We start from the raw sequence: 13,637 nt of genomic DNA, 5'->3' as shown, positions 1-13,637 counted from the left end.
CACATAGCTAGGAAGTGTCTGAGGCCAGATTTTAACTCAGGACCTCCCAACTCTAGGCCTGACTCTCAATCCTCTGAACCACCTAGCTGCCCCCCAAAGACAAAGATTCTAAGAGAAGATGAGGACTGAGAGTATTCCAGGCTTGAGGGATGGATTGTAAAAAAGTATGGAGGCAGACAGGAAATGGAACATTAAGTTCAGGGAACAGGAACTTCTTAGGACTCTACATTTAACCAGGTAACTACTGTTCTCAAAGATTCTCAATGCAGAAGATTTCACAGATTTCCTCAGGGCACTGGACTCTAAAGTTGGCACTGCTGGACAAAATCCAAGACTCAAAATAAAGGGCCTAAAAATCTACAAGTATACCAATAAATAGTGATTCTTTTTGCTGCTAAATCATGTCATACCACACAGATAATTTGTATCTGTGTGTGAGTGTGTGTATGTATGATCCATTCTTTATTGAATAAAATTTCTAAAAATACTAAAAATGCTTTATCTCAGGAAGCAAAAACTATCAATACATTTAAGTCTATAATTTACAATCTCAGTTATTGACAGGATCTAAAACAATGACCAACTGAAAGATTTAATCCCATTTTGGGGTGCACCATACCATGTGAATTAAGCATTTTCATATTAAAAATCTTTTTTTCCACTCCTTGGTACATGTCTGTTGTTAATCATTACATACATACATAAAGATAAATTCTTACATACATACATAAGAATGAGTAATAAAGAATGAAATATCTCCAAATTTTTGTTTATGTGTATATAGTTACTCATACATAAAAATGGCATGTCTAAGGAAAAAAGACAGATTTAAGGAAGCTATAGATAAGATTGCAAAACTAAAAAAAAAAATTACATACACTAGAGTTTTCACTCAAAAAGTAAAGTAGACTAAAGAACAATTACGAAGAAAAGGAAAAAAGAGACATATAAAGCACTAAGGTGTCATGAAAAGGAAAGATCTACATTACACAGAAAAAAATGAAGCATTTCAGTTAGTACTACCATTTGTAAAATTAAGATAACATTGGTACTACTTACATCCCAATATTATTGTAAGAAAAGTATACTATTTAAATGTTAAACCACTTTCTGGTAATATGTACACTACTATCATCATGTTAAATAAATGCATTTAATAAATATTTTTGCCTAAAATAGTTGATCATATATGTACAAGAATACATGTGTTTATATATTTATAAATGTATGAATAAATGAGAAACAGTATGAAATAGTAGATAGAGACAGCCTTGGTACTGGGAAAACCCAATTCAAATCTCACCTATTCTATACATTGGATTTGTGACTCTGGGCAAAAGTTCAGCTGCGTGTGCACGTGCATATGTATGTATAAACACATATGTGTGTTGGAATAATATACTGAAATAATATATATAAATATAACTAAAATAATTGCTTATTTAGGTAAGGGAGGAAGGGAAGGGAAGGGAAGTGGAATGATCCATCTAAAAACTATAAATAACCCTTGCTCTTGCTCCTGCTCCTGCTAATTTTCCTATAACAGTGTGCACATATGAATGCTGGATTTGGAGTCAGAAGACCTAGATTTGAATTCCAGCTGTGCAAATTAATAGCTAGCTACCTGAGTACTGGGAAATCACTTCCCATCTCAAAGTCTCAGTTTCCTCATTTGTACTACCTTCCTTCCTAAGTTTGTTGTAGAAAATCTGTAAATCAAAAGAGAAATATGAGCTATTATTACAATAAGACAAGGTAACCATTGGCGGATGTGGAATTAGCTCTCTCCTCCCAATATCTGATTTTGCTCAAGCAAAATCCCAGGGGAAACAACTCAGACTTCTATGCATATTGTTTACAAGGATAGTTCTATCACTCAGGAGAAATAAAGATAAGAATTGTCTCAACTCTGGTTTTCAAAGCAGGAGTATTCTGTTCAAGAGTTGCTGCACTAAAATAATGGTGATTAAAGATGAACAGATTAAAATTCATGAAAATGGAAGAGAAAGCCCGAAAGCACATTCTAATATGCATTCAAGGTTGCCTACTGTTTTCCATATATTTCCTAACCAAGAATTACTAGAAGGATAGGTATATGAGCTTGTCTACCTAGATTCCACTGATAATAACAACGCAGTAACCAAAGAATGAACTTAGTGTATTTAATGGGGGGAGGGGAAGAGGATAATGAAAATAATAGGCTTAAAAGGACACTTTTGAAGCACAGAATTACATAGAATTTGGAACCACAATGGACTTTTTAAAAGTTCTTCTTCACTGTATGGGAAAGGAAAGTGAAAGCCGGAAATATTAGTGGATTTGTCCAAGGTTACACAGATAAATAAGTGACAGCCTTGGAATTCAAACTCGGGTCCTCTGACTCCAAATGTACCATTCTTTGGACTACAACAAAATCCAAACTTATGAAACAGATAAAAACTAAGGATTTGTTATTAGCATTATAAAAAGATGCTTGTTGTACTTCACCGTAGGGGTCTTTACACCATACCATCTGCTAGCAAATTTAAAATAGAACTCGATTTACCAAAACAAAACCCCAAACAGTTTAATTAGCACAGAATTTCAAGAGTCCATCCACTGTATGAAGCAAAGGACACTCCAGTGCTTGACAATGCACAGATCTTTTGTGTCGAGCCTGAAGTGGGTAAAACTCATTTAAATTGTCAGATTCATATTAGCATTTTTATGATGAGGCTGAGTGTGCGTAGAAAGTTATTCTCTGGTGGCCATTTCAAGAACTGAAATTATTCCATAAATGACCTCTTCAAAATAATAACAAAAACAACTTGCTCTAATCACACAGAAGCATTTACCATGCTTCAAATAAATATTACAGTGAAGGCTATGATTCTTACTGACGGTAAAGGTGAGCCTAAAATATACCAGCAGTCTGTAACATGTTAGCCTACTCTGAAGGCTTTCTTTGCCTGATTCTCTTGTGCATAGTTTAAAACATGTAAACTAATTTGTCTTTGTAACTGAAAATCTGAATTCGGGGGGAAAAAGTCTATTTTTAAACACCCATCACATTATGCCACATACTTGCCTGTTTTCATAGACTAGTTAAATTCATAGGAATTCTATCCTAGTGGAACATTTTAAAAGTTTCTTAGATACTGTTTAAAAAATAAAACTGAAGAGGGAATGAAATGGAAATTATCATTACAAATGACTTTTATTAAATGAAATTTATTTGCCCACTAATAATGAAGATTTATTTGCAAATGTTTAAACTAGAACTTTACTTAGATTTAATAATCCATTATATTTAGAATCCTTACCTATTATTATATTTCCCAAATCATAATTATAATTCTTTCCAAATATAACTCAAGGTCAGCTTTCAAATCAATTATAAAATAAAAAATATTTCCATTCCTCACCCTACATATCTATAGATAGCAGTCACAATGCACCAAACACACCTCTAGATTAAAGGACTCAGTCTAGCCATGAAAATACCATTATGTGTACAACCTCAGGGTGGAAGTTTTCTAATGTTCCACTATGAACTTTACCTGGATAGAGCTGATAAGAGCCACTGTGATGCCATTTAACCAAATACTTCCAACCATTGACTGCAAACCACCCCTCTGAATCCATACCAAGTTCAGCTGTGATCGCCCAGGAAGGGCTGGGCGAAGGTTCTTGCTACAAAACATGGCATTGTTCCTTTGGTAAGTCTTCTTGAAGAAAGTAAAAATTGTAATTTCTCCCCAAAATTGTAATCATTCGGTTTGATAAAGTCAGTTCCTGAACGTCATGATCTCAAGCAGGCGAAACTAATAGAATACTTGACACAAAGCATTATGGAAGATGCCATAAATAATTTAAAGAGAAGACCTTTAGCCTGCTGTTGCTAAAGGAACTTGAATTATTTAGGTCACATAGCTACAGTAACTGTGCACTAGGTGGTATAAATGCTGAAAGAGCAACATCAAGCCTGTTAGAGAAAATAGCGTACCATCAATTTCCCATGAATCACAATAACATTCAGGAATTCCCCCCTCCAAAAGTATTCATTTTACTATATTTACTATATTATTTTCTCTCCATATGTATTTTCAGCCATGATTCAAAGAACCTAAAACTAGTTTTATTTAAAACTAAAAACTAAAAAATAGTTTTATTTAAATGCTCAAGGCATCACAGCATAAATAATATACTCTTCAAAAACTCAGGGAATAATAATTTCATTTATTAGGTGCCTACTGTATGCACAGAATTAGTCTGGGTATGAGGTGTGGGGCATATCCATTTCAATAAGGCAAGGTCCCTTGCCCTCATGAAGCTAATAAACAAAAATAAAGACAAGAAACAACTGTAATACACCATACTGCATATTCAATATATCTAGAGAGGCATAATACTATGTTGAGACTAATGAGATGAAAAACCAACCTAGAAATCTGGTTTGATTCTAAGATTCTTCAGTGAGTCTGTGATCAGTCATGAGAAACTCACTTAACCTTCCATCCTTCTGTTTTCTCAGCTGTCTAACTGGCAATAGTTGGTCTGTAAAGATCCCTGGGATTTTGCAAAGGAAGCTTCTCTCAACAGTTATAAATTCTTAGGAGAACACTTTTAGAGAAATGGAGTGACATAATTTTCTGACGCTTGGATAACAAATTGATCTAAATATTTGCAGCATAATTATTATGCATTCATAAATATTGCTTTACTTGAAAGCTGAACAGAACAAAGCAGGCTCCATTAAAAATAAACTGTTAGTATGGGAAGTGGTTTGGGGGGGTTCTGCAAGGACAGAGAGTGAAAATTAAGTCATGTCCAAGGTATCAAGATAGATACAAAATGTCTGGCTAAATAACTAAAATCTATACTGGCTTCAATAATACAGATATTTCAAACAAACATGGCTTTTTATTTCAAATATCTAGATACTCTGTATGTGTAGACCAATCTCAAAAATAGATTTTTGGGGACAAAAATAAAACCAATGAAATTAAGTCTCAGGAGGAAGCATCTCCACTCCCTACTTTGTTTAGAAAGCCACATCATCTTTTGTTAAATCTATACTTATAAAACCAAAGCTCTGAGTTTTACCAGAATTCTAGTCATGGCTGTTATCAAATAGGTGACCTCAGGGTAGCTACTGAATCTCTCTGGGTTCCAGTGTCCTCAACTGTCAAATGTTGTCGCTGGACTAGACTCTAGTCCCTTCCACTTCTGATTCAAAAATTCAACAAGCATTTCTTATGTGACCATTATATTCAAGGCACTCAGTGCTGAAGATACAAAGATGAAAATAACAGCATCCCTTTCTTCAAGGAATTTCTGTAAAGGGGGGGGGGGGGCATTACATATATATGTATATATATGAAGAAGAACAGTGTGAAATCACTGGACAGGTAGATTGGAACTATACTTTTGACCTCTAATGGCCAGTGCAGTAAGTTCCAACATTGGATGAACAATATGAAAGGTTTACCCTACCGCCCCCTACTCTTTTTGTAGCTAACTCTTGAGAAAATTTGACATTAGATACACTCTGATGATGATGATGATGATGATGATGGCGGCTAGCTTTCCAATATTTTCTTATTTAATCTTCATAATAATCCTGGAAGGTAGGCACTATTATTATCATCCCAATTTAATAGACGAAGAAAATAAGGCTGAGAGAGGTTAAGTAAATGGTTTGCCTGGAGTGCACAACTAGTAATAAGCATCTGAGACTGGAATTGAACTCAAAACATCCTAACTCCAAGCAAGGCACTCTATTCACTGGACCACTTAGCTGGAATGGTAAAAACCAGCTCAAAGACAAAAAAAAATTACTTAATGGGGCTGAGAGTTTTAATCTTGGCTTTGCCCTTAAAGGACTATGTGCCCTTGGCAAAGCTTCCTATTCTCAATATCCCTCAATTTTATCATGAAGATAGTGAAATATTTACTTGCCTCTAAAACTGACTCTGTACTGTATAACTATCCTTTGAGTAGAGGCAAATACAATATGTAGATAACTTGGTCATATCTCATCTTTTCCTCCCATCCCTCAATCCCTTTGTGGCTAATGTTTTTCACTCTAAGATGAAGGGAGGAAAAATGAAATGGGGCACTTTTTTCCAAGTACATCACTGCTGACACTACAATGCTTAGAAAAACTCAATTGCCACCAATAGTAATTGTTATATTCAAAATATACCATTTTGTTTTGTCTTAGATATGGACCTGAGTTAAAGATTAACAGATAGCTTCTTGATTAACTTTCACCCTCTCTCTTCATTTTCTAAATTTAATCAATCAAAAAAATTTAATGCTAAATGGCCTCATGTCCACCTCTTGATTGTCTTATCTATCCTTTAAAGTCCAACACAAATACCATTTCCACTGGGAAGCCTTCCTGGATTCCCCCTATCAATCCCTCCTCAATTTTTGGCATTTATTTTTTAATTTTCATATTCATATAGCAAACATTTATTAAGTACTTACAAGCACATATTGTGTATGGCACTAGAGAGGCACAGAATTTAGATGGATTTGTCCCATAGTACTGTGCGTTATATTTATCCATGAATGTGTCTTATTCCCTTATTGACTGTAAAGACCATAAAGGCAAAAAAGCACTGCCCCTCATCTAAGCTTTGCGTCTGTCTTGGTCCTAATGCAAGCTGTAGGTTCTTTAAAATGCCTGTCAAATTTAATTGCTGATTCTGCCTTCACAATGCCTTTGCTCCATTTCTCCAGGTTCCGAAAAAAGGTGTTTCCAACTTCTAACTATCTTTTCTATCTTCTGCCCTTCCCACTATAACTGAAGACCCAAAACTGGAAACTTGGCATTCCATCTTTCCTTTCTACTTTATGTTGTAATACACCAGACTACAAAAATATATTTACTAGGATTTATTTGCAAGAGAAAAAAGAAATTCTTTAATGATACATCAATGCCCAACAATAAGAGGTGAATGTAAATGAAAATTATTTAATTCTAAACTGGATAATGCTTAATCTTTTTTAACCATTTTTTAAAATTCCCAACCTTAGTTTTGAGTCAAAGTCCTCTCTAGGCCTACCTAAGGCATCTAACTCCCTTAGAGACTCAAAATTAATAGTGTCTCTCCTGAAGGGAAAACATTTCAATAGTAGGGCTCAAGGAGCAATTGGAAAGAATATAAACAGTCGGAGCACCCCAGAGATCAATGCAGCAGAACTGTCATCTCTTTTTCACACTTTGATCATCTGTATAAATTGAGATCTATATTATTAAAAACCACTGGCATAGACCACAACCTACTTTCAATTTTTCATCTTGCTAGATTCAGATGATATGTTTCCATAAATTTTCTACAGAGGAGCTGTCCAGGATGTTTATTTTAATACTGAGTGTATACCATCCAATGGGGATCTCATGTAATCCATCTGTTCTTTCTCTAACTCTAGGCATGTGACCTCTTCTTATCACATAGGCCTTTGATGGTGCCTTTGACACCACTTCTCACAAGTAAACCCTCACTGAGGGTATGCTTATCCATTTTGGATCTTAGGAGAATGTTCCTAAGAGAGATTATAATGTTTCACAATTTGTGGTCACATCTGTGTCATTAGGAGAATGGATAACATTTCCATAAAGGTTTTGGGGGGTGACATGAATGTTCCACGTTTGCAGTTTTACTGGGCAGTGAAATGCCAAATGGACAGAAGTATAAACTACAAGAAGATATCCTGAAGCTAGGGGAGTGGACAGAAATATGACATCAGGACAGGTAAAGAAATGAAGAAGAGGAGCTTGGGCTGTCTTGTATTTGGGCAACTGTGGGTTTGTTCAATGGTCCCAAACTATTCATTGCTGTAATCACCTCTTCTCAGCATTCTAGTATTTTTATATGACTGTTAATCAAGAAATACCATGACCTCAGAAGAATCAAAATTGCAAGGGGCCAAAAGAGCAGTCAAAAGACACAAGGTGGGCATAAAGAATATAACAATGATAACTTGACGGTGAGGAGCATCAGAAAAGAGGTCATTCAGGACACACCTGACTAGATGGTTTTGAGTTAAAAAATGACACCTCTGAAATATTAAGAGGTTCATGGGAAGTGCATTGGAGTTTCTTTGTGAAGGATCTGTGGGAATGTATGACCAACAATCACCCAGGATAGAAGGGTGGTGATCTGCACAGGCAGAAGGAATACCCCTAGTAAAGAAACCACGAAGCATATAATCAAGCTCTACTTGTAAGATGATGGTTTCTTGTTATAGATTACACTCAGGAAAGGGAAATGTGACCCAAGAAACGAATAACATCCTATCCAAGAATCATAGGGCCACAGCATGTAGGGATCTCCAAGGTCTCATGGTTCTTCTTCTCAAAGAGGGGGGCCAGAACACATCAAAGTGACCACAGAAGGTCCACAAGTCATCTTTCTAAAAGTTTAATATGCATCTATTTGTTATACTGGACAAACTTCACAAATGTCTATATTTACTCATTTAGATTCAAAACCTGGTTTGTGAATAATGTCTGTAACAACAAATGGTCTTTCCTTACACTTCCTCCAAAGGCTGTACATAAAGCTTGAGGAAAAAAAATACAACACACCGTAAGGGACACAAGCTGATCACTTCTAGTAGACAGTGATCTGAAGCTAACAGCTCAAAGGGCCAAAAAAAGACCAACAAAATGGCCATGGAAAGGAACCTAGGAATATCATCTAATCCTTGTCCAAAACTAATGTGTAACCAAACTTGGAATCGTATGTGAAAATCTGTTTGCCAGTCCTCAAAGCAGCTAACAAAATTCCATTGGTTCCTTATCTCCTCTATGAGCAAATATAACATCCTCTGTTTAGCATTAAAAGCCCTCATAATCTATCCCCCTCCAGCCTTTCCAGCATTCTTACACCTTATACTCTCTCCCAGGTGCTCTGCAATCCAATAACACTGGTCTCTTTGCTATTCCTCAAATAAGAAAGTGCAATTCTAGACTTTTGACATTTTCACTGACTTTCCCATAAGCATGGAATATTCTTCCTCCTCAACTGCATCTTCCAGCTTCCACCTTGGCTTTCTTCCAGTTCCAGCTAAAATTATACTTTCTATAGTAAAGCTTTTCCAATCCCTCTTTTTTTTAACCCCATCTTCTGTCTGAGAATTTATACTATATATTGGTTCCAAGGCAGAAGAGCAATAAGGGCTAGGCAATGGGGGTTAAGTGACTTGCCCAGGGTCACAAAGCCAGAAAATATGTTAAGCTACATTTGAACCCAGGACTCTGGGCTTGACTCTGAATCCACTAATCCACCTAGCTGCTCCCCTCCTAATCCTAGTGCCATCCCTCTGTTGATTATTTCCAATTTATCCTGTACAGAGTTTCTTTGTAAGATAGTTGTTTGCACATAGTCCCTCTTATTAGGTTGTAAATTCCTTGAGGGAAGATAGTCTTTTGCTTTTCTTTGTACCTACCTGGCACACATTACATACTTAATAAATGCTTGCTGACTGACTTCTCAGCCCTCAGAATTCTGTTCTCATTGCTATAGAAGAACATGGGGAATAACATAGTTTCATAGTTCCTTCCTTCAAGGATTTCATACTTTCATTTCCATGCCTGGAATTCTCTCTCTTCATCTATGTCTCCTGGCTTCCTGCAAGTCTCTCAGTTAAAATCCCATCACTCACTAATAAGTCCCCCTTTTCCAGTCCCCCTAAATGTTGGGGCCTTCCCTCTGACACACACACACACACACACACACACACACACACACACACACACACACACACACACACACACACACACACACACACTTCCCCCTGTACATAGTCCCATTTAGATTATTTGGGCCTTTCCTCTATCCCCAGAGTTTATCACAATGCTAGGTACTAATAAACGTTTACTGACCTGTTGACTTGACTAGTGAGAGAAACAAACACACATAATGAATATACAGCATTGCAGAGAACTGAAATACACAGGAAGTACATAAGTAGTGACACTATACACACACACACTTATGTAAACACACACATATATTTTTCAGTGCCAATGCCTGCTGGAGATAATAGAGAAAATGTGGAAAGACTTCATTCAGTGCTGAGATTTGAGAAGTACAGACATTAAGGGCATATATGTCAGTCAGGTCTTCATTTGAGGAATGAGCCTGAGGAAGCTCCTTTTATCTCACCATTGCTTCTATAGACCCCCTTTCTCCCCAAATCTCACACACAAATCATGTTGACCCTACCTCCCAACATAATCTGTGAGTTTGTCTTACTTTCTAACTACTTTCTCTAAGCCATATAAACCCTGAAAGCTAAGTTTTTTTCTTTCATTTTTTTCTTTAATGATCAGCCACCTCTGGTTTCTAGTGAGGAGGAGGTAAGGCAAATGTGAACTCACTCAAATTAGCACCTGTTTTGAAACTTAAAATAAATAATTCTCTTTCCTCTACTGGAAATCAGAGGGGGAAATCATTAGTTTCAGCTGTCCTTGAACTCTAATTTAAAAGCAATTTCCCTACCTCCAAACTGTTGTGGACAAGTACATGTTACAAAAGGTCCCTGCTGAGTGGTAGAAACTTTAAATGTGAAACCTCATATTTCTACTAACTTTTAATAACCTAAAATCAATGGTTAATTTTTACAGAATGTTCATTTGCCACCTACAGATCCCAAGTTGCTTCTTAACTAATGAATTTCAATTATTATAACCTTTAAAATTCTTCATAACTCGCTTTCTCCTACCTTTCCAGACTTCATACACTTACTCCTCTCCACATATTCATATCCAGTGACACTAGCCTGCCTCTGTTTTTGCTTGAACACAACACTCTATCTCCCAATTCCAGGCATTTTCCCTGGCAGCCTCCCAGGCCTGGATGCTCTCCCTCCTCCCCTCTTCTGCCTCCTGGCTTTCCTATCTGACTTTAAGATTCAGCTCAAATCTCACTCAAATCCACAAGAGGTCTTTACTGGTTCTCCCTCCTCTCCCCACCACTGAAAATAACTTCTCTCAGAGATTACCTTCCATTTACATCATATTTATCTTGTATTTCTATAGTTTTGTTTGAGTTATTTCCCCCAATGAGAACAAGAGCACCCTATGGGCTCAAAGGTCTCTATAGGAAAGTTTTAGGAAGCATTTATTGCTCCACCCTTCAGCCCTCCAGTCAGAGAGAAGAGGTAGCAATACGTGCTCAAAAGATGTACGAGAATCAAAGTTGGATCAGAGTCTATGATCCTGGGATTTCAAGGAATGAGCTAATCTTAAGGGAGGCACAATATTCATGGAGTAGCTGATGATGTTGACTGACTGACTGACATGAACTGTAATGTTGGGAATCATGCAGACAACTCTTTCACATTTTATTCCACTCCATTTATTTTCTTCTACTGGTTTTCTGGTTCAAAGGTTAGCTTATTATAGATTATAAATGTTTACATTTAAATTCCTAAAACCTAAGAAAGTTTTATGTTTGCATCATCATATGTGTATCTGTGGGAAACAACCAGATTGTGTTCAGCTTTATGCACTGAAACTTGAGTCCCCATCCCATCACTCAGCACGTATGTGTCTATTGTCACATGAATTCATCTCCGGGGGGCTCATCACCCATCAAATAAAGACAACAGTACCTGCTCTGCCTACCCTCACAGAGTTGTAGGAAAAATTAAACAAGATATAATGGAAGTGAAAGAGCTTCATGAACTGAATATCACTATACATATGAAAACTAAACTAATTCTGGCCCCATTTAGGCACACTACCTTGCCAAATGGAGCTCAGAAATGAATGAGTGAATGAAAAATATTGTTAAGTGCTTATAAGGCACTGTGCTAAGTGCTAGAGAAACAATTACTAAGTTGAGACCATCTGGGCTCTCAAGAAGTTCTTAATTCTTATAAGGAAACAACAGGTAAAAGGAAGTGGTGGTCAGGGAAAGGTATTTTGGTCTGGGATAGTATAAGCACGATGAGTGAAGCCATAAAGGAGTTGATCGATGCAACCTTTCCAGAGGCAATTTTTTTATTCTAATTTGAATATGGTTCTCAGAGCAAAAGGTGGATAAGAGGGGGGAAATGCATTGCATTATTTGGGTAGACAGCAAGAAGATAGGTAAGATAAGTAGATGGATGGGATGTAAAAATGTTCTTGTCTGATCTTGGGCACTCTAGATTCAGTTGGTACTCACTCACTCACTCACTCACCAAACAGGATAGTTCAGGCTCAGGTATAACATTCCCAAAATGAATGAGTGAAGTATCCCCAGGACAAGATCTTGGGAGATTTGATGACCTAGAGGACCAAGCATTGTGAAGATAGCAGGAAGGTTGGTTGGATAGGATAAGAAGCACATAGACTAAGATGTTCCCGGAGTAACTCTCCAAGATGGTTTGCTGCTCTACTACGGATCCAGGTTATATTGAGTCCAATAATGTAGAAGGCATTTATATTGCCTGAATTTGGTAAGAAAAATTATGAGGATATAAATACAGAAAGAATAACTCTGGGCTACAGATGTCCAGCAGGACTGACAATGACAAGTGGTCAAATGATCCAGAAGAGGATACAAATAGATTTGCTTGCACTTACCTAATTTCCCAAGTTCCTCATTAAGGACCTAGACAAACTATAGTAGTGTGTCTTTTGGTAGTATTAAAAAAAGGGTGGGAAAAGGATAGTATAAAACTAAATCCTGAAAAAAAGGGAGTGACCATCAACAGTTAGGAAATGGCTAGACAAATTTTGGTATATGAATGCCCTGTTACATTACTCTGCCATATGGCAAAAAAGAGGAATTCAGAGAGGTATGAAGAAGACTTTTATGAACTAATGGAGAGTATAGATTATAGAACTAGATAATCAGTATTTTGCTTGTTGTTGTTTTTACATTAGAAAAAAGGGTACTAAATGAGAGGGGAGACATGTCAGGAAGTAACTATTGTATAAAAAACAGGTAATATATCAATCTAATTTTAAAAATTAAAAAATAGGCCATGTCCTGAAAAGGGTGATTATGATTAATATAGGTCAGGATTAATTGAATGATCTGGGGATATTTCACTTGGAGAAGAGAAAACTTGGGGAGACATGAGAACTACCTTGAAGTATGTGGAGAGCGATTATTTTAAAGAGGAGTTAGATTTATCAGGCTTGGTCCTAGAGTGTAGAACTAGGAAATATTTACATGGGTTGCCAAGAGGTCGATTTTTGACATGGAATTAAGAAAAATATACTAATAAAAAGATCTGTCCAGAAGTAGAATCAAGTTGCCGAAGGAGAGAGTAGATTCCTTGTTAACCAAAAAATCTTCAAGCTCGAGCTAAATAACCACTTGTTAGCAGTATCAGAGAGAAGATTCTTGATTTCCAGTTATACTAACATCTCTAAGTTTCGCTCTGATTCTATAAAAAGGATATGGCCGTGTTTAAATTTAAATAATAAGTACAAATCAAGAAAATAAACAGTCAAAGGGAGAGAAAGGAGAAGGCAGTTCTTTAATTATCTATGATTTTATATCTCAGAATATTAGCTGGGTTCCTTTCAAAATAGTATTATCTGCCCCAATACTAAAAATAATATTAGATTTAATCTATATTAATTTGTGGTATTTCTATGATAAACTATAAAAGCTAACCAATTACAAATTTATTCCAAA

The 13,637-nt window shown here is 36.4% G+C and overlaps 1 protein-coding gene across 4 annotated transcripts in view; it reads right to left on the bottom strand.

The window, feature by feature from the left end:
* RGS12 (regulator of G protein signaling 12) overlaps positions 1-13,637 on the bottom strand; it is a 253,779-nt gene that overhangs the window by 90,091 nt on the left and 150,051 nt on the right. Inside the window, exon 1 of one of the 4 annotated variants that reach the window (XM_056802367.1) lies at positions 3,540-3,927. The exons of the other annotated variants lie outside the window; for them this stretch is intronic. Within the exon in view, the coding sequence (XP_056658345.1) occupies positions 3,540-3,624 (85 nt within the window). The 5' untranslated portion in view covers positions 3,625-3,927. Of the gene's footprint in view, positions 1-3,539; positions 3,928-13,637 lie in introns of those variants that run through there. 4 annotated transcript variants of the gene reach the window in all.

Source organism: Monodelphis domestica, chromosome 6 (genome assembly GCF_027887165.1).
Source record: "Monodelphis domestica isolate mMonDom1 chromosome 6, mMonDom1.pri, whole genome shotgun sequence".
Classification (NCBI taxonomy): domain Eukaryota; kingdom Metazoa; phylum Chordata; class Mammalia; order Didelphimorphia; family Didelphidae; genus Monodelphis; species Monodelphis domestica.
This window is presented reverse-complemented; position numbering and strand designations above follow the sequence as displayed.